This window comes from Eleginops maclovinus, chromosome 1 (genome assembly GCF_036324505.1).
Source record: "Eleginops maclovinus isolate JMC-PN-2008 ecotype Puerto Natales chromosome 1, JC_Emac_rtc_rv5, whole genome shotgun sequence".
Taxonomy (NCBI): Eukaryota; Metazoa; Chordata; class Actinopteri; order Perciformes; family Eleginopidae; genus Eleginops; species Eleginops maclovinus.
The window spans coordinates 3,331,086-3,353,451 of NC_086349.1; the positions used below are offsets into that span (position 1 = coordinate 3,331,086).

Sequence of the window (22,366 nt, forward strand, 5' to 3'; positions counted from 1 at the left end):
ACTTCATTTTTGTTGGATGTGAGGCTTTGCTCCCTGAGGTACCGAGGAATGCTAGAAGGAAAGATGGATATTATGTTTGAGGGAAACAGTACCTGCTCTCACGCTCCTGCCCTCCTCGGCCATTTTCCATTGGTTGCCATTCAAAAGGGACCCCATGCTTAGCCTGAAAACCATAGAGGTGTGAGAAAATGTATTTAATAAAATCTTCAGGGAAGGATACTGTGAGTGGAGGGAGGCATCTCTTTGAAGAGGTATTTTCTGAAGAGATGAACTCCTTCAAAAGGTATAAGAAAGCTCTACAGCTAGACCTTAAATCTGGCATCATTGAAAAAGTTGTCCCTTACCTTTTCTATTTTACTCGAGGACCACCTGAGAACCCAGAGCAATACCGGCAACAATTCTTACAAAGGATTATGAGGATCAGCACCGCAATGAGAGACACAAAAGGGAACAACCAAAACCAGCCCCAGACCACTGCAGGGCCTTTACTGACAACCTACTGTATGATATGATAAAGGACAATATTATCCACTTAAAGTGATCACCAATGATGATGACCTTAGTGTTGCAAAGGCTATACCAAAGCTACGAATTGGTAAGGATGGATACCCATTTTGTTGCAACATTCATGTTTCTCAGCCTGTCAAACCCACATTATTTCTAATCAGAGGCATGTTTGCCATCTATAAGAAAGAAATAACCTGGGATATAGACTGCCATGTTAGAAAAATATCACTCAACACCGGCTTAAGAATCAATGATCAGGTCCCGATTTATTCTTGCAAGAAGGAGCAGAGTTAAGTCACATACAGCAATATGGTTCAACTCACATACGAGGTATGCTGCTCAAAGGAGCAGAAAGTCACAACATGTTATACAGTACTCACTGCATCCCATAACATAGTTGTAAATCAGCAGTAAGGATTGGAACATCAGCCAGCCCTGCAAATGTGAGGCTTCTCTTTACGGATGTTACCCTTTGCCCTCTGCAGGTGTGAATGTCGGTAAACAAATGAATCAAGTCTCGCCTGCTTTCAGTCTTAACAGAATGCAGCTACAGGGTCATGCACAGTTCAGTTGCAGCAGTGTAAGATAACCAGGGCACACAGTATTAAACAGTATTTTTCCCAACACATGTAACCTGAACATTTTTGTCGGCTGTATTTTTTGTTGATCTTTTCCTTGGGAACCCAACCCAAGTCTAGCATACTGGAAACAATAACTCAACTTTGTGCCTGTCTCACATGCTGACCACTCTCAACATACTTTCTTGCCACTAAGGATTTGTACCCCATCACAGCTACAAAGTGGGGCAGTCTACTCTGATTGGCATCAAGGTATATATTTCAAGGAAGAGATGGGATGCTGTTGTTACAGAGTTAATACAAGCTCTAAAACAAAGTACTGGGAGGGGATTGCTTCAAACTGCCTAGATGTTAGGAATGTCTAAACTCCAGATTTACGCAGCTTATATAAGGGTAGTACTCTATTGTGCTCTTAGTTGTTGTGGACACAACTGACTGCTTCAGACTGAAGATGTGGGTACCTATAGCAGATCCAATTATGTTCGGATTCTGGTCCAATTATGTATTTGTCCAGGGAATCATTGATGAATGTTTCAGCATGCCTATTCACACCCAACCATACAGCTAGAATAACAGACTCATGTGCTTATAGCTAATGAGGCAAGCTGAAGGATCTGCAGCTATTGTATTCTCCGGGCAAGGATGGTTCTTGAAAGTACATTTGGCATCACATCTGCACAGTGGCAACAACAGCTTTGTGGCTGCATGTGGAGGCATGCGCAAAGTTATCATTGTATTCCAGGGATCGGAAGCAACAATGCTGCCAGAACGAGAGGTTACTTTTACTTTGCAGCAAATTGGGACCATCTCTGTACTAAAAACCATGAACATTTTATATATATATATATATACTTTTCTGTTAATCAATACTTCAAGATCACGTGTGAATATAACAGTCCACTATAAACATCACTGTCACCTTGAATTATATACTGTACATTATCCTTCTCCACAGTCAGTTCATTTCATACACTTTACACATAAACCCATGGCAACTCAGGAAACAGCGGATTGGACCAATATGCAGACAAGGCAGGCAGACTTTTAAAGTTCAGGGGTTTATTGCCAAAACTGAAGCTCTACTTATATGGGCTTACAAGCAGGCAGGTACAGGAACCAGGAGGGAGGCAAGGGTCAAAACTGGGATGGTAGTCCAAACAGGTTAACAAATCCAAAGGGGCAGGCAGGAAATCCAAAGTCCAGAAGAGCCGGCAGGTTGAAAACAGGCTTTTAAAAAGGTTTTCAGGTAACAAAAAACAGATTTCTGAAGCTATAAAAATGTACAAAGCATATTTTAACTTCCGAAAACTGACAGGGCGAGAGTGGAAATGGGCCTGTTATGAACTGCAGTGCTGAGAAGGCGAATTGGAATCAGGTGAGCATCTGGATGAGGGAGCCAGGTGATCAGAGCAGATTGAAATGTCTGGGGACATATGGTGGACAGGTAGAGGATAACAATGAGGGGGTTAGCGGAGGGACAGAGAGACAGAAAGTGATAAAACCACTCTTTGTTACTTGTGGTTCCAGACGTTTTACATAACATGCACTGTTGCAACACTATTTTTTTGTGTTTAAAGTTCATATCGGGCATACTACATGCTTGGTGTTCATTTGTAAAACATGTGAAGTTTGCATATGCTGTTGTCAGGAACGGCTTTTTTGTATTTGGTGCAAACAATGCAAATCTTTTGCTGAAGAGGTGGACTTCTTTTTATTTTGAGTTCCCAACATAAAATGCAAAAGTTAGTAGTATCATAGTATTGAATTCTTGAATTAGATTCTTTAAAGTCATTGTTACTGTCAATGCCTAAGGAGGACATATTATGCAAATGTTCAGGTTTGTTTTTTGTATTTTGTGCATCCACTGGGACATGTCTCCATGCTTTAATGTTCAAAAAACTCTTTATTTTTCTCATACTGCCTGTGCTGCAGCACCTCTTTTCACCCTCTGTCTGAAACCAGAGCCCAGTCTGCTCTGATTGGTTAGCGGGCCGGGTCCATGTTGTAAGCACACTTAAATTAATTAATGTTTTTTACCTACCCGTATCATTAGGCTGTTATTTCGATATCATTTTGATACGTGTATTACAATTAAATGGAGATAAGCTCAGCCTCCTGGCCAGCACATCTAGTTTGAGTGACGCTAGTAAACACAAATGATGCCGTGGTACAACCTGTGTGAGCAAAGCGATGCGAATATTTGCTTCACATCCGGTGTAAGCTCACGTTAAGCCTATCACGTATGTGTTGGAGCGCTAGTCAATATGAGCGTGAGTGTTAATTAGTGATGTTATAGAAGGAAACAAAGGAGTCCAATGGAGGTGTTTCAGGCAGAAAACTCCCTTTGGAGGGACTTTGGGATATTATCCTTTGCGGACCATTAACATGCACAAAAACCTATATAACACAGTACAGGAAATGGAAAACCTCTAAAAGCATATAACTGTTTTTTTTTTAAAGATATCAAATAGAGTCAATCACAGAAAGTTGAAAACTAAACTGAGGGGATGTGTTAAGACGACCTTGCAAAGTTTCATGAATTAATCTGGCAATATATTGTCTTGTATTCATACCTGCAAACTAGTCACCTTTCGGCGAAATTCGCCGTTTTCAACTCAAAATATGTCATTGACGTGAATCGTGTAGATCCGAAGAGGTTTTTTTTTTAGGGGGGAGGGGGGGCCTGACCGACGACTGACCGACCAACCATAGACTGTATAACCGACTGCATAATGAGCAAGAAACAAGTTTGCTATCTTCACAATAAATAACATCTTTGTTGAAATGACTCGCGTTCCACGACCACCGACCAATCATAAGCAAGATAAACCACAGCGCGCATTTTTTACCCATCGGTCCCTCTTGGAGTGGAGTGCTCAGTCGTCAGCGAGTGGTTCTTCTGGACAATTTTCGGGATACGTTACAGATACAAGTTTTGAGGTACGTCTAGTAGCAGCTAATCTGGCAAAAACATTGTATGCTGTATCATTCTAACGTTGCTGAAGTAAAATTATTTTAGCCAAATAAAGTGTATTAACATGCTTAAGCTTATCAGCTTGTTAGGTTGCTAGCTAACCTCAGTGAATTGTGTTAAAGTTAGCCTAGCTAGACCAGTTCTACGTCACCTCGTTCAATGCGAAAATAATACGTTTGTGAAGGCTGATCTCCACAGCATCCGTCCTGTTACCTGATATTACTGGTGGCTGTCATTGTGGTCAGATATGAGAGGTAGGGCTGAACGATCTATCGTTTTGGACCGAAAATCGCGATCTCAGACAACACGATTTTGGGATCGTCAAAGCTGCGGTTTTTGCTTGGTGTATATTAATAATAATAATTTCGTCAATAATTTCACATGAATGCCCAAGGCTCTGTGTCAGCTACCGATCAGAAAGCTGCAGGCTGCGCGTGACCAGATCACGTGTTCGCCACCCAAGTCAGTGTGTAGCTTGTCATTCAATTTCAAGCATACTTCCCCACTGACCATACCGGGGAGAATATTGCCATGGGGTTGAAGGAGTGCTTGGCCAACTGGGGTCTAAAAGAAGAAGCCCAGACGTGCATAATAACAGACAACGCTTCAAATATGGTCAAAGCAATGGGACTTAACCAATGGACCAGACTGCAGTGCTTCGGACACAGGCTGCATCTTGCAATTGGTAAGTACAAGAATGTGTGTTTGTGCGAGTGTGTATGTTTACAAGGTTACTACAAGTGTGAGAGTTCGTATTATCTGGGGACGAAGCGCCGAGAAGTTTGTTGTCAAGCTGTCGTTAGCTGACCAACTGTTAGCGCAATGCTACTTTAACATACTGTTTATCCTAGGGAGAAAAATGAACCCTTTCATCGGTAAACTTTGTGTGTGTGTGTGTGTGCACGTTTTAAGAATTAGGGATTAGTGAGGCCATGTAATGTGTGTTTCGGTGCGAGGGGGAAACGTGTTTTTGGTACAATAAACAGCTAGCGTGTTTTTGGTACAATAAACAGCTCGGGCCTGTACTACGAACGGAGTTCAACCTACTTAGAACTAACTCAGGGTTTCCGCGGTAACCCGGGGTTGACTAAACCTGGACATCTTGATTGGTCTTAAACGGTACTACGACGCTGATTATGAAGTTGATCAGCTGAACCTGTGTTCACTCAACCAGAGTTACTGCGCGTTCACATAAAAGGGGTGGTACCAGCGCAAAAAAACACTCTCGATCATGGCGGGCTCTCCCTATTTCACAGAAGAGGAATGCGAGATCATAATGAGGAGTTATGAAGAGTATAAACCGACCCTGGCTGCTAAATCCAACACCGCGGCAGCAAACAAGGCGCGACTGGGGTGTTGGCAGCAAATTACAGACCGCGTAAATTCGTAAGTAGGCCTATTTCTTTACTTCTATATGTCCGTTAAAATAATCCCAACCTGAATACAGTATGTCAGGACGATGTACAATAACAGTCGGAACGTTACTGTATCGTATGTGCAACCACAAATGAAGCAGGACAACTGAATGTTTAGTCCCCTTCACTAATTCTGTGTATGTCCCTTAAATACTTCCAGAGGTACCAGCAGCGCCAAACGGACCTGGCAGCAGGTGAAGATGAAGTACAAAAACATCATTCAGAATGGTGTGTGTGTGTGTGTGTGTGTGTGTGTGTGTGTGTGTGTGTGTGTGTGTGTGTGTGTGTGTGTGTGTGTGTGTGTGTGTGTGTGTGTGTGTGTCTTGTCAGAGAGAGCTAAATGTGTCTGTCTTTAACAGCCAACAAGAAGAAGGTAGAAATAAGGCGCACAGGAGGAGGGAGGGCACCAGACTCCTTTACTCTTGCTGAAGAGTTGGCCCTAGCCAACAACAGTGGCAGGGTGATGATGGATGGGGTGGCAGGGGTACAGTCTAACCCTGGGGCAGCTGAAATGTCCACCCTCTATGTGCAAGGTAATGTATGGCATTCATCGTTCTTCATGTTAGAGTATTTTGGCTTTCTTCCCCTGAATCATCAGTAACATGTGTCTTCTGTTGCATGCAGTCGAGGGTGGAAACATCACAACCCTGCAGCCACCAGGATGCATTCATCCTCTGACACAGGTAATTCAAATGGATAACATCCATGACATGTAAATTAGGCTATGTCACCCCTAAAGTATGGGTGCAGCGTAAAATTCTGAATCTTTTCAGGATGATGATGATGATGATGATGATGATGACGAGACCCTCACAGCCCCCTCCGACACACACATGCAGGTTAAAACACTTTACTGCTACTATATGCCACATTAATGTCCTAGGAGGGTGAGCATCATTTGTCAGTACTGTCTGAATCAAGTGACCTGTGTCATTAATGCAATGTGTGTGTGTGTGTGTGTGTTAGGAGGACTTGGAGGAGCTTTCCCCTCCTGAAGCCTCCCTCCCAGGGACCTCACAGTCAGACAAAGTACAGTTTCTCCTTCCTTGTTTAATTACTGAATATAATGCATACTAGGCTAATGTGTACAACATGGGGTGGGGGTTGTGTAGGCCACAGTGGACAATGTCCGCAGTTTATACAAGAAAGTGCTGGAGCTAGACCGCACAAAGAAGAGGCTGGAGATCAGAAAGCTGGAATTAGAAATTGAAAAGCTGGAACATGAGAAGAAGGTATTGTCTTATCACTCCATTAATATATAGGCTACCCACACCCTATATGTCTGTCATTGATCTGGCTTTTCGTCACCTTTTCTTCTTGCAGGAAAGAGAGTCATCTAATAAATGAATAATATCAGAGATTGGTGTGACATGTCTTTATTTTTGTGCATTTAATTTGTGGTGTGTACAATTCATTGGAAAAACTGGTTGGTAATGGCATCCCTGACAGCACGGCCTGTTGGATGATCCAGGGTGATTGGATCAGTAATATCAGGGGGTGGGGGAGGATCATGAGGGGGCACTCTTTCCTTCCTTATTGTGGCGACATTCTGAAGAACCACACATGCTGCTATGGTTTGGCAGGCCCTGTCTGGCTTGACCCGAAGGACCTTCAGGCAGGCGAATCGGGCCTTCAATATGCCAAATGTCATTTCGATCCTGGCCCTAGTGACACTGTGTGCATGATTAAATGATCTCTGTTGCCTTGTTTGTGGATCAGGAAATGGTGTGATGAGGAACTTCATGCATGCGTAGCCACGGTCCCCCAGCAGGATTCCATCAAATTGCCCTTAGATGAAATGGAGGAAAAATTAAACAACTGTCACACTGATTTCATGTTCACTATTAAAGCATATTACTTCAGGTAAATCGATATAGGACTTTTACCTTGGTGGAATCTGTCAGACAGTGATGATTCTCTGAATATACGGGAGTCATGGACTGACCCTGGCCACCTTGCATCCAGGCTTGTGATCATATAGTGGTGATCGCATGTCATCTAAGAATATGTGCACAGGTAAGGAACATAACAGGTGAGGCATGCTGTTGCGCATGTAAATGACACCACCCCATGCAGAGGACAGGAAATCATTCTACATGACAACAGGAATTCACAGGTTGACATTACCTATTCCAATGAATCGTGGACTGTACAATGTACGCCTACTGTTAATCTGTTAGTCTTGTGTATTACCTGGACATTGATGGTGTGTTTGGACTTTCTATTCACAAAATCCCGCTCATGCTCTCCCAGGGGTGCACTGATAGGAATGTGCGTACAATCAATGGCTCCAATTACTCTTGGGAAACCTAGATATTTTGTTAGTCAAATCAGTTGCCAGTCACAATTATGAAATGTGCAAATTACCTATTTTTAGATTAGTGGCATATTACCAGCGATTGCATAGAACCCTTCTTTTATCTGACGTGCAGGCAAATGGCCAGGGAATACAACAAATGCATCCACCAGTTTAGTGAGAGCAAGTACCACCTTCCGTATCACCCGGCATACAGTGTTCTTACTCAGGTTTTCAGCATCACCGATGGAATACATATATTGTCCGCTGGCGAAATAGCGCAATGAAAGACATAACATTTGCTCGATTGTGAGGGCCTGACTTCGGCGGGTTACATTAGAGACGTCCGCCTCGAGCAGCTGGCATAGGTAACGAATTCCCTCAGCTGAGAATCTATATCTTTCATGGAGAACATCGTCCGGGTACGCCAGCGGATTCTGGCGGTCTCTAAATACCCTCGCCCTCCGAAGAGAGCCCCTCACAATCTGCGCGCCTATATCGTACGGATCGTCCAGGTATGCTGGCATTGTCTTTAGGGGACATGTCGGTGGAGGAGTGGTGTCTAAATAGGGTGTGGTTAATCGGAAACCTAGGGTTAACCAAGAACTAAAACTGGGAAGACCAGTTTTGGGATCCTACGTATATTGCCATGGCAGCATACCTCGGTTTTAACATATCCAACTTTCGTAGTATGGGTTAACCAGCAACATACGCTGCACGTGACCAAGTTACTCTCGAAGTTACCCCGGTAAGCCAGAAAACCAGCTTCGTAGTACAGGCTGCTAGGGTTAACCAAGAACTAAAACTGGGAAGACCAGTTTTGGGATCCTACGTATATTGCCATGGCAGCATACCTCGGTTTTAACATATCCAACTTTCGTAGTATGGGTTAACCAGCAACATACGCTGCACGTGACCAAGTTACTCTCGAAGTTACCCCGGTAAGCCAGAAAACCAGCTTCGTAGTACAGGCCCCTAGCGTGTTTTTGGTACAATAAACAGCTAACGTGTTTTTGGTACAATAAACAGCTAGCGTGTTTTTGGTACAATAAACAGCTAACGTGTTTTTGGTACAATAAACAGCTAGCGTGTTTTAGTAGTAGCACATGTCAGGCTGGTGCAACATCAGCTGATGCCACTATACGGATTAAATGATTTTTTGGTTTTTAGTGGAATATCTAAGAAGCATATTAATTGCTTGTGCATTAATTACCAATTACAAATTAATTTATGGGCAATAACTTACTGTGGTAGTACCACCTGAAGTCTGCTGCTAAAAAAACGTCATTGAACTAAATACATGACAACAGATGTAATCAATGGTATGTTATGAATACTGTGTTATGAGCTATCCTTATGGCTTTTCATACTGTAATACAAGTAATGTTTTCCCCCAGAAAATGCTGTCAAAGATGAGCAAAGAATCAAACGGGCCACAGGACTTTGCAAGCAGCTGGTTGCGGTCTTCACTCACAGCTGGAAGAAGAAGGCGGCACTAAAACAGGCACAGCAAGACTTGAACCTACCTCAACAGTCACTGGTCACTGAATGTCCGACACGATGGGGCTCCCGGCAGAAAATGATTGGGAGGGTGTTGGAGCAGAGCAAGGCACTGTGCCAGGTTCTGTCTGAAGACAGGAAGACGCGGCACCTGGTCCTCACTTGGCAAGACACAGATGTCCTTGAATCTGTAAACAATGCCCTCGGTCCTCTTCAGGAGTTCACAGACGCCCTCTCAGGTGAGGACTACGTAAGCGTGTCATACCTGAAGCCAGTGCTCCATCTCCTCAGAACAGCAACGCTTGCTGAAACTGACCAGGACACGAATCTCACCAAGGAGATCAAATCAAGAGCTCTCCACTACATTGAAGAGAAATACAGCGACCCAGTGACACAGGAGCTCTTGGACATCACATCCTTCCTTGATCCAAGATTCAAGAAGAGCTACATAAGTGAAGAGAATGTCCCATACATCAAAGACAGAGTGAAGATGGAAATGGAACAGGTGGCACAAAAGGTAAGCTTTCCTTTTTCTTTGTTGTTTCAAAATAAAACAAAGTTGTATTTGTGTTTTTAATTTTTGAACTATACTCTACTGACATTTTAAACTTTTAGACAAAATGCCTCGTTGGTCTTAATCACAACTGATAGCAAAACATTGATGCCTCTTATTACTGTGTGTTGCAGGAGCAGAGGGCTTGTGTCACAACCCATCCCATGCCCCTGAGTGCAGAAGAAGAACCACCCTCCACCTCTACAAAGCGAAAGCGGTCACTGGGCAGCTTTTTCAAGACCAAGGCGGTCCCTGCTTCCTCTACTGTGCAGTTGGAGGATACCATTAAAGCAGAACTGGACAACTACCTCATAACTCCTACCATTGATGGAGAGCAAGATCCACTGGCCTGGTGGAGAGTGCACAATGTCAACTTCCCATGGTTTAGCAAGTTGGCTCGTAAGTACCTTTGCATACCAGCAACGAGTGCACCATCAGAGAGACTGTTCAGTGCCAGTGGCAATATTGTCACATGTCAGCGTGCAAGTCTGAAGCCAGCAAAGGTTGACAAGGTTTGTTGTTGTTCTTCTGCACCTTACCCTGACATGTCTTTGTTCCATTAAAAAAGGTGTTCACTCTTTTTTACTTATCTTTTGTTTACAGACTAGATGTTAAATAATGTAACCAGTTGGACATCTTTTGTTGATGAGGAAAATGTATTTTTTTAATTATTATTATTATTTAGTTTTACTACCTTTACATTTCACTTCCTCTTGCCACTTTATTTGAAGCAGCACAGGTTTCTGGATACACGGGTTGAATATCTGTAACTGCTGCTGATGTTGAGGTTCATAAGCTAGCTCCTTTGAGACGTTTTGCACTGCTTTTAAGGTAAGACTTCTTTTTTTGCTCCACTTTGTTGTTACACTGAAACTTGTTTAAATAAAAAAAATCGTGGAGAAATCGAAATCGCAATCTCTGCCAGAAAAATCGCAATTTCAATTTTTACTTAAAATCGTTCAGCCCTAATGAGAGGGATGAAAACGAACACGTAATGAACAAATACACATCCGTGTGGTTTAGTGAGTAGCTAGTAGTGGTGCAACGGATGATCCGTGATCCGTTCGGATCAATTATTTCGGTTTCGCATTCATCAACTTTTTAGTAGCTACGAAAAGTTTGGAGTTACGAACAAAATCTACAAACGCTGGCGACCGTGTGTAGAGTTTGTTTACAGTAAGCACATATAACGCTTCACTGTTGGAAATGACAGTATTCATATTGCGCTGTGTGATGTACACAAGACGCAGATGCCTTTGAAACACGCGATCTAAAAACGAAAACATATTTTATATGTAGTAACAATTGTTGGCAATTGGCAGGTTTAAGATCCAGATTAGGTTCATGGTTGTGAATTATCTATGTAAATCGACTCTATAGATTACACGTTCATTCTACATGTTGAATGATGATAGCGTAATACAAATATAGGCTATACATACAATGACAAAACTGCCGTGGGCGATATGTTATCCGTATCCTTTGTTAAAATTAATGTTCAATAGCTCTATGCCAATGGGAACCACAGAACGTGCGCATTACATATGGACCAATGCGACACGTTCATTACGGCCGTGGACCGATAAACACTCAGTACCGTACGCACACCAACCGGCATTTGCGTGTTTAACACCTTGTTTAACACTGGCGTTACTGCCGCTTAACTTAAATAATGAAGAACTGCTTTTAATTACGACTTGGCCGAGATCTTAACGTGCTGTTCATGCGTTTCCCATGAATAGCCTACTACTATAACTCGGAGCGGAGCAGGATATAATGCGCATGCGCGGCGTTGCTAGGCAACGTGTTTAGTTTGTCACCTTTTTCAGCCCTTCTGAGTTTGCAGGTATGTTGTATTACCTCCAGCAGAAAGTGGATCATTTTAAACTCTTTGGAAATATCTGTATGGATGCAGCCTGCAATGCCTTCGAAACGATTGCCTCCAATCTGTGGCACTGCTCGTCCCTTTTTCATAAATGTCGTGCATGCAAAGGCTCACATTTCCTTTGTGTTATAAGACAATAACGAAATAAAATAATGATGTCAGAGCAAAAGCTTGAATAAAAGGTCCTACAGATTCAAGTCAAAATGAATCACAAAGGGCAGGCACAAACTCAAGTGAATGCAGCTGTTTTGTCTGTGACTGAACAAATTGTATGGGTTTCAAATTCCTTTGACGTCAACTATATACTTAACACATAGGGCTTGGAGAGCAATTGGATTGGCCGAAATGTTATATGTAGAACTAAAGAGCTTCTCAGATGGCATCATCAAGAACTACTTTATAGTCTTACTTGAACTATTACAACTTTTTGAAGAAAGCCAAGAGAGCTCAGAAGTAAACTGTTAAACAGACAAAGAGATGGTGAGACACATCCAGAGTGAGACAGTGTTGGTTAGAGATTGACACTTGAGGTTGATCCGTCAGCCACTACAAAGTTCCCATCAAACAAACCCACTCATTAAACCATCCCTGCGTACTCTCATCTTTTAATTGAACTTCCATATTTCATGAGGATCTTTGAACGTTGGCGTATGTGGCATATCCACTGTATGTTTCATGTTTTGGGACTAATCAATACACGCGTGATTAAAGCTAATGTGTTATATGGAAATCCAGCTTTCGGGGCATCGCAGTCTCGTTATCTTTCACTCTTCCTATACATTTATGCATATGATTTCAGAGAGGGATCAAAGATCTTGAGTCGGCCAGAAGACAGGATTACGCTGCCGATGTCTTTGGCAATTTTATCAGTAAACTGTCTCCTAATCCCGCTGGGGGTAAAAAAGAAACACCCATTATTTTCACACCACTATTCCTGCTATCAGATGCATGCTCCTTGGTATGCTAAGGAGACTGAAATGTCTCAACACTGATGCAGACTCAAAGGCTTCAAAAGGCACTCTCAAATGATTTCTAAAGAGCTCAAAATTATCTTGGAGAAGCGTACTCTTTGAATTTCTAAAAAGTCACAGTGTAATCCTTTGAACACTCATCTTTCGCATTATTCGCAACAAACACCACAGATAACCGTCCCTGTCCACTTCAAACAGGAAGACCACAATGCCTTTCACACATGCATAGTTTTTCTCAGGATGGGAGAACATCAGGGGATTTCTCTGCTTCTTGCCCAGACCATTTCAAAAAACCTGACTTGAAATGTCAGCTTTACCTTTGAGGATATCCATCAAGACCGGCATATCTGGGTCTGTGCGCCTTCTGCAAAACTGTCACCTTGCTCAGTTGTCTGAAGGAAGCTACCTCGGAATGAAGAGTGTGAGGGATAAGGGAATATTGTTGTAGTCGAATGTGGATTCTCTGGACAGACTGAGAAGAGGAGCCTATAATGATGTCGTAACATGTTCTGATTTTTAACTTGGTCAGTGGTGTAAAGTAACTAAGTACATTGACTCAAGTACTCTACTCAGATAAATTGTGAGGTAGGCCTACTTGTTCTACTTTATACTTTGACCCCACTACAATTCAGAGGTAAATAGTGTACTTTTACTCCACTAGATTTATTTAATACCTTAAATATGTTATCAGCTGACCGAGCAAACTTGATCCACTGAGGTAGAGATGCAGTTGAGAGCAGTGGAGTTAAGACTGCTTTGTCGTTCTTATCAGCTGCACTGGGTAATGCCACTATTTAATTCCTAAAGCTGCATTTACATTATACGCAATTTGCTCTGGATTGATTGTCCAGTAACGTAAAGCTTTGAACATTATTTCATAGAATATACCAGAATGTACATTCTGCATTTGCCCCATCCTTGTGTTGGTAGCAGTGGGCTGCCATCATGTGTAGGGAACAGTGAGCCTTTCATTAGAGCTGGCATTATATGTTTTATTTAATTTTTTTTATGGTACTTCATTTGAATAATTTGAATGTTTTATATGTTTTTATTGTCTTTTGTTTTTATCTTATTTTAGTTTTATTTCTATTTGTATTACATACACTATCTTGTCTTCTCAATTTGCTGTAACTCCATCATTTACAATGTTTGTTTTTAATCTGTAAAGCCCACTTTTTTTGTGATATTGGGCTATACAAATAAAGTTTGATTTGATTTGATTTGATTTGATTTGATTGTTGATTTGATTTGATTTGGTTTGATTTGATTCATACAGAGCATTGAACCACTCATCAAAGAGTCTAACATTCACACACCTTTGGCGATGCCATCAGAAGCAACTCGGGGTCAAGTATCTTGCCCAGGGATACGTCGACTGACTGCAGGGGCTGGGATCGAATCCACAACCTTTGAATTGAAGTGTTAAGAAGTGTAGCAATGGCCATGGCATTATGCTGAGTTAAAAAACAATTTGTGAATTCTATTCAAATCAAGCAGCTGTATTATTTTATATGAAACACTACCAGGGATGCGACTTCTTCTGTTCAACAATTAATCAATAACTGTTCTAACCTTTTCTAACGCCAGCTCTTGTGAAAAGCAAAGAAAAGCTGGTTTAAGATTCATGGATTACATGGTTTACTAGAAGTGATCCAGAGAGACCTACTTTTCAAAGAAAGGGTAAACAGGATTGATAAGCACGGGGGTGTTTTTTAAATTCAATTCAATATTTTTTTTGCCTTTGAATCCCAGCTCCGGCTTTGTGTGTCTGTCACATAATGAGGTTTCCTGTCTCAGGGCTGTCTGATGCCATTAATTTGCTTCTCCCACAATGCTCTTTGGGGCTGCTGCCTACCAGACGCAGAGCTTTTCGATGCTTCCACGTCTTTCTTTCCCTCTCGCTCTGCTTTCAAAGAGCTTTGGTGCTGCTGGGGAGCCTTTTTAAGAAACCGAAGCAATGTGGGGGGTGGATGCAGGGTTTTAACCTGCGTGGTCTCTCAAACACACAAGAGGCCTGAGTGTGAATAACTACAGCACAGCCCGAGCTGATTTCTGAAGAAACGTAGCCCTTAGACCTGTCTTGGAGGCGCTAAAGGGAAAACATGGGTGAAAGAGAGAGAAAGGAGGTATTAGGAGCGCCCCCCGTCAGCCACCTGGAGTTCCTGCAGCCTCAGAGTGCATTCCAAGGATCATAAAAACCAGGGAGAGGGGGGTGGGAGAAAGAGATGGGTTTGTATTAAGAGGGGAGCCCAGAAGATACAGGCAACCCCCTGCTGGGCCTGCTCTTTTTACTGAATACATAAGACGACAGGGACGGCCTCTCCATCTGAAACAACCCCTGGAGGGCCATGAAGGAGCGCTCCTCTCTCCTTCATCAGTCTATAGGACATGCAGGCTGGAGGACATTAGGAGGGGAGCTCCACAGACAGAGAAAGGAAACCCTGCTCTGACTGACACAGGATGGGGAGAGAGAAACAAAGGCAGTCAATGAGCCGAGAGACCGCGTATTTACTGGATGTAGGAGGACGGGTCCTTTCACACTAATGAGATGAGGGTGAACACTGGGGCAAATGTCATTCATCACCGGCCTGATCTTTGTGTGCACCGCTCGGTCACACAAGCACACAACACAGTGACTTTGTCTGAAATAAGAGCAGGACTGTGCCCCTCTCACCAAACTTTGTTTGGGTTTGTATTTTTTATGATATTAATGTAAAATAATTTAGGGTACATAACTGCAGAAATAATTTGCTGTGTTTGACCATTTGAATAGTTTCAATAATTCTATGTAACAAGTAAAAATCCTGCATTCAAAGTCTTACTCAAACAAAAGTATTAGCATAATACATTTTAACTATCAAAAGTAAAAGTATACTGCTTCCTTACATGCGTCCATTTCATAATCAGAATATTACATTTCCTCACACATTTACTATTATTGTGTTAATAAAGTGCATCCCAGCATGCAAAGGGGGAGCACATTTTTAATTTCTCTATGTATTGCTGCTTGATATCTTAAGTTCTAAAGATGTCTTGGCCTGGGAACTGAGGGGACGCCGGTTCAAGTCCCTATTGGACCAACAAAATACAAAGTGTGGACTGGAAGCTGTGGGGCATGTTTGCATTTGTACAGTGCAATTCTATGAATGTATGTCACTGGGTGTCTTCAACAAACACAGGGAAAAACTGATTTTCTCTTCTTCTTAATCTGAATTTACCTAACTAAATGTAGAGTTGTAAAAAGTACAATATTGGCTTCTAAAATGTGCTTGAGTAGAACTATGAAGTAGCATAAAATTGAAACACTCAAGTAAAAGTGAGGTACTTAGTTGAGTAAATGTAGTTACATTAAATACTGGTAAATACACAGCCAAAACATATCTGTCCTTCAACACGGGGAATGGAGAGATTCACAATAAGGGTATACCAGCCTCTTCAAAATGTGAACTAAGAGGCTTTATGTCAAACACAATGCCCAATTATGTCAGAGCTTTTATCTTTAAATTCGATTTTTCCAATTATTAATTTAGTTCTTAAAATGTCAGCAAAAAAGGGAAAATGTCACACACACTCATACACTGGTTGCATAGGCCGCTACACAAGGGCCCTCCCGCCTCATAAGAAGTCATAAATATTAACACACTCACACACCGACTCAGGAGCAATTCTGTTAGGAATGCTTCGCAAGGACACGTACAAGGACATGCAGACTGCAGGAATGGAACCAGTGACCTTCTGAATAGTGAATGACCGCTCTACCTCCAGTCATAGCCACACTAATTGCCCCCTAGTGGTCAATAGCTGCATAATGTATCTTTAAAATGGATATGTATTTGATCTGCAGACAAAGTGTCAGTTCCAAAACATCCGCCTATCCCAACGAGCAGAGACTTGTGAGACAACTTCAGTATTATCATTTTCTTTTGTTTTATTATTTATAGATATATGTCTTTGAATTTTTTTATTGTATTCTATAAACTACTGACAACATTTCTCTGTGTTGGAATTCAACAGACACTGGAATGTCTGCCATACATGTAGAGATAAAAATGTAAGACACACACACACACACACACACACACACACACACACACACACACACACACACACACACACACACACACACACACACACACACACACACACACACACACTTCAGTTCAAGGACACACTTTCATGCTCATAGACTGTTGAAGGACTCTCACACTCCACAAGTCTACAAGAACCTTTTTCTGTATGGAATACGTCCCCTTGCAGAGATATACAATCCCCTCCATATGTTTGCATGTGAGCCTCATTCAGCTATGACACACACACACACACACACACACACACACACACACACACACACACACACACACACACACACACACACACACACTCTACACTACATCATAGTGGAGGTATTCCAGTTGGACCTATGGGGATTGGAACGTGTAGAACGTTGAAACTTCTCCAGGCAAACCTCTGCACCTCGTATCCAGCTACTTTCATTCCCCTCCTCACCCCTGCACCTGATTCTAGTTATTACCATACCATTCAACCCCCCCCCCCCCCCCCCCCACACACACACACACACACCTCATCTCTATCCCCACTGGGAAGCAGAGCTGGAGCATTTCAAACTTTCTATTCAATCCGTACAGCATTGGAAAAACTGCTTTCTACCTCTGCAGCGGTGCAGCCTGTGAGCCTCCTCATTCGTGCCATTGTGAGCTTTTATGTTTTGACACGGTCAGGGTTCGTGTGTAAAAGACACAGTGGAGGCTGCTTACTGGCTGACCTCATGGCCCAGATAGTATATAACCTCACTGCAAGAGCTGCCTTTGCTTCACTGAGACCACAGAGGTCTGTCTCCTACAAAGCTACTAAGAATAAGAAGAAAACACCCTTGTGCACACATACTCCAAACAGTACGTATAGCAGTTAACCTGCAGCAGTAACGTACAATGAAGTTAAAGTGTGTACGCCGTGGTACTGGCCATAGTTCTGTACTATTTGATGTCACCTTAAGCTCTAGGAAATTGTGATGGTAGTTTTTCACCCTTTTTGGATAATTGATTTATTAAATGATTAGTCAGGGCTGTAAGAAGGCTGCTCGGCTGAAGGAGGGCTAGACATGATTTGATAGTTAAATGAGTCAGTAACTCTAAACATTTGAATGTTTTTCTTACATTCATCAACTAGTAAAAAGCAATAAAATATAATTAGCGTGAATGCATGTAATGATTTTAAAGAATATTATTTGTTTAGCTTTTAGACTCACTTTTTTAACAGCTCTGGTATTGAAATGTCCATTCATTCACTTAATTGACATCACCAACAAAAACATTTGATTTTATAGCAGCTACATTTGCCAGTACATACAATAGGATGTCGCTGTTCATTTACCTGTTTATAGAAAACAAAAACAGATAGCGAATGGTCAAGTGTTTGCTGTGTTGTATGTGACAATCTGCTATTTTAATAAACATATAAAAACAAAACAAACAGGATGTCTGTCAATCATTTGTGCAAAATGAGTGGGTTCCATAGACTACATAGACAGACAGACAGACAGACAGACAGACAGACAGACAGACAGACAGACACACACACACACACACACACACACACACACACACACTCACACTCACACAGACAGACAGACAGACAGACAGACAGACAGACAGACACACACACACACACACACACACACACACACACACACACACACACTCACACTCACACAGACAGACAGACAGACAGACAGACAGACAGACAGACAGACACACACACACACACACACACACACACACACACACTCACACTCACACAGACAGACAGACAGACAGACAGACAGACACACACACACACACACACACACACACACACTCACACTCACACAGACAGACAGACAGACAGACACACACACACACACACACACACACACACACACACACACACACACACACACACACACACACACACACACACACACACACTCCAGCTCATCCCAGCTGCTGATGCCGAGCTTCGTGGTTAATGACAGACTGCCACTGGCTATAGTCAAATGCCATATGCATACAGTTAGATTAGTTGTATGGAATAGATTACCATAATGTGTTTTCAGTTTTAACACTCAATTTCAATGAAAACTGTTAGATTTTGGAATGTTCATCTTATAAATGTCAAGAGCTAGAGCTCATAACGCAGTGCAGTGTCATTAAATCATCTTGGAGCTTATTAATTACTGAGATTATTAATTAAAGTTAATGATGCTATAGTTGCTAGCAAGCCGAAGTGAATGCTGGTTGTTGCCAGGATGGAGTGTAGGCTGGATGCCCAAAAGAAGGCTGACTGGTAAAGCCAGGGTGCAAACTCAAGGTTAGCAAAGTCTTGGCTGTACACGAACAGGCTGAGGTAACGGCTGGCTGCTAGTTGGCCTAGGTGTAGGAATCATATTCTTCCAAATGACAGGAAGGAAAACAAGAGTCTAGGAGGCAGAGAATCACTTTAAGACACGGAGGCTACATCATATTCAGATTCAACCAGGTTAATTATGATTGTAAAACAACAAAACAACATTTGGAGTAACAATAAAACTCCTAACTGCTATGGGTCGGAAATAAGGAAGAAATGTTCCCTTAATGCATTGGTTGATGATAAAACACTTCCAAGTATTCAGACAGTGCTTGGGTTCGATGACAAGTCCACAGAACACCAGCATAGCAAGAAAGCAAGAAGGATTTGACAAATTCAATTTGATTATCTTAATAATTGAATATATTTTACAAGCTTGGTCTTTGTTCATATTTCAGCTCAGGTGGTATTAGGTGTTTCACTGCTTAAACTACAAAATACTAAGCGAGGCATGTCACAATGCAGCTTCAACTTGCCAATTGACATTGCCAAGCAACATAAGTCATTCAGAACTGTTTCTCTGCCCACACCAGGCGCGAGATAAAGTTTGGACCTCCTTGAAGACCTCACACCGATAGGCCTCTCTGCTTTTCTTCTGCCCTCTATTCTTCATTGTCTAATTCAAGTGTCAGTTTTCAGCAGGCGCCTGCGATGACCCTTTTTTCTGCCATTGTCTCTGCTCGGCGGGGCGGGATTCCTCCCACTTAATCGTTGATCCAATTAATTTGGAAAACCTTTCTCCACTTCTTTACAAGAATAAAGGCCACTGAATAAAAATGTGCAACAAAAGATGTGAGTTAACACAGGGCAATGTCATTGATTGACACTGGTGCCAAAATGCCTGTGTTGCTATTATCCCGGATCGAGTTATGGAACCTAAGCAAAGAAAGGTGGCGGCGCTGAAAGAGAACAAACATGTCTAATTAACTTGTATCAAATAGAAGTTTCCAGCTCCACACAAGTGACTCAACCACCCCAACGCTTTTGTGGTTTTGCCAGGGTAGAGCTTTTAAAATGCCAGGCGCTTATTAAACTGATGTCATTTTAACTTTTTTTTCCGCAGCACACACCTGGCAGCTCAATGCGCCATTCTCCATTGGTCGCACAAGAGAAACCCTCGGCTGTGCTGCAGAAGGTTTTCAAACTGCACGCCGCAGGGGTGATTCTAAAAACCTGTCAGAAAAGGTATTCCAACACTTGTCAGAGTGTAACCATGAAGTTCTTTGTTAAACTTTGCTTGACTTAGCCTAATTGGTCATGTTCCCAATGGTGCACCAAATGTGTGCACTCTGAATGGTTGTTGTGAAAAGACAGAATCCATAATAATTAGGATAAGACCATAATTAGCTGCCTACAAAGTTACACAGCTGTACACACAGAATGGCGGAGTGCAGAATCACAGACGGATCATTCTCTCTGCAATTCCTGGCTTCATTATTTGATCGAGCTAATTGGGCGCTGAGGTTGGATTCCCTCTCAGGAGCAGAAACACATGAGCAGACTGGACCGAATCAATGGAGAGCCACATCTTTCAGTTCTTCAGTTCTTCCAAGGGATTAACATATTGTGTGTGTTTTAAGAAGTCCTACATCTGGACATGAATAAATCATCAGGTGCTCAGCCTTGGGGGAGTTGCCTTCAAATCAGCGAAAGTGGAATCAGGACTCAGATGAGATGGCGCACACATGGATGCAGGTGCTACTGATGGCAGGTGAGAAATGCATATATGATGAAGTGATGGTGAGTTTTACTCTAGCTGTGAATGTGGATATTGGAAAAACAGACTTGATATTATCCCTCCATTCACAGGAACAACAGAGACTTCCAGCATGTCTCCTTGTATGTTTTTAAATATTTGATGTTTACATTAATACATTATATATTCACACGTGTGTAGCACTGTAGCTCTCAGAGGACGAATCCCACTGACGCATCCTATAGCATCATCCTGAGTCGATGGATTGTAGTTTAATATCTCAAATATTATATCTTGCATAACTTTGCGATGGACTGGGGTACAATTAAAAACTGCTGCCCAAAGATTGAACTGAGATATTAGCCTTTGCAGACCATTTACATGCACAGAAACCTATAGAACACACTACAGAAAAGAGGAAATCCAAAAAAGGGGCCCCTTAAACATTTCACTTTGCCTTATATTTTGATTTATGACAAACTCCTTCTCCTGTCTAAGTAACTTAACTTTTATATTGGCATAAAACTATACTTGAGTACCAAAAACAAAAGTACTCTTTAAGAGCGCTGGCCCATTCCAAAATCATATGAAATACTGAGATATGATTACTGATGCATTAATGTGGATATCACAGCTGGTGAAGGTGGGCCTAATGTTGACACCTTTATACTGCTGCTAAATATGTTAAACTATAATTGTATGTTAATGTTTATTAGTTGATTCATATTTTGTATCATTACATTACATTATTGGACATTCCAGAGGATGTTAAGTCTCGCTAACTGACTGTTGCTAAGGAGGATCAAAGGACTATATGCAGTCCTATCAAATCAATCCAAAGAAAGAATTCCTGTCAATTTAACATCAGCTGTGGGCAAGAAACATCCAGGGATGTATTGTTGCTGTTTTACCAGCTTGATGCTCTTATGGTATTTGGCCATATGAAATATTTGCAAAGTGTTACACAGTGAGACTTGCAGTCATGAAATCCAGAGGAAACAGGATGTATCTTATTATAAGTCCACCCCTCTCCCAGCCATGTGTCCCGGTGGCTTCCCTCTAAGTGGATGCAGGTGAGTGTTCACAATTACTCCCGTCTTTGCCATTTTGGGGTGAGTGGGCTGATAAACAAGCGGCGTATGGCGCAACTAATTGTTCCATTGCACAAAATGGAAAGTGCAGGAGGGGTAATCAGGCAGCTTTGTTACGAATAACATGCCACACAAATGTCTCTGTTGTGTCTGATGATGTTTTGACGGTTGAAAGCCTGGCACTCCACCTGTGCAATTTGGGAGGAATAAAAAGGTTTTTGCCAGTGGATGACGTATTTGTAAGTGGAGCAAATTATTCACTGTTTTTGCGGAGGGTTGTCGGAATTTAAAGGGTGGCACAGTGTTGAAGGGGTTGGCAAGACGTTTCTGGGTTTGAACTCCAGTTTAGCCCTTCTGTGTGAAGTGTGTGTTCTCCCTGTGTCCATTTGGCTTTTCGCATGGTCCTTTTCTGGATCATCCACCTTACACCCTTTATACAGTTCAACTTTTTGGTAACAGTAAATGAGCGCAAGTATAAATAATTCGACTTCAATTCGA

At 42.0% G+C, this 22,366-nt stretch overlaps 2 protein-coding genes across 2 annotated transcripts; one reads left to right on the forward strand and one right to left on the reverse strand.

Annotated features, from left to right (window-relative positions):
• Positions 1-5,081: 5,081 nt before the first annotated feature.
• Positions 5,082-6,747, forward strand: LOC134883801 (myb/SANT-like DNA-binding domain-containing protein 4). Its single transcript, XM_063912264.1, has 7 exons — positions 5,082-5,445; positions 5,635-5,702; positions 5,834-6,007; positions 6,099-6,157; positions 6,248-6,313; positions 6,441-6,503; positions 6,587-6,747. The coding sequence occupies exons 1-7, from the start codon at positions 5,291-5,293 to the stop codon at positions 6,734-6,736; spliced, it is 735 nt and encodes a 244-aa protein (XP_063768334.1). The 5' UTR covers positions 5,082-5,290; the 3' UTR covers positions 6,737-6,747.
• An 87-nt stretch (positions 6,748-6,834) lies between these two features.
• On the reverse strand, positions 6,835-8,689 carry LOC134881696 (putative nuclease HARBI1). Its single transcript, XM_063909250.1, has 4 exons — positions 7,868-8,689; positions 7,668-7,783; positions 7,361-7,472; positions 6,835-7,262 (listed from the first exon to the last, which is right to left on the reverse strand). The coding sequence occupies exons 1-4, from the start codon at positions 8,295-8,297 to the stop codon at positions 6,886-6,888; spliced, it is 1,035 nt and encodes a 344-aa protein (XP_063765320.1). The 5' UTR covers positions 8,298-8,689; the 3' UTR covers positions 6,835-6,885.
• Positions 8,690-22,366: the final 13,677 nt, after the last annotated feature.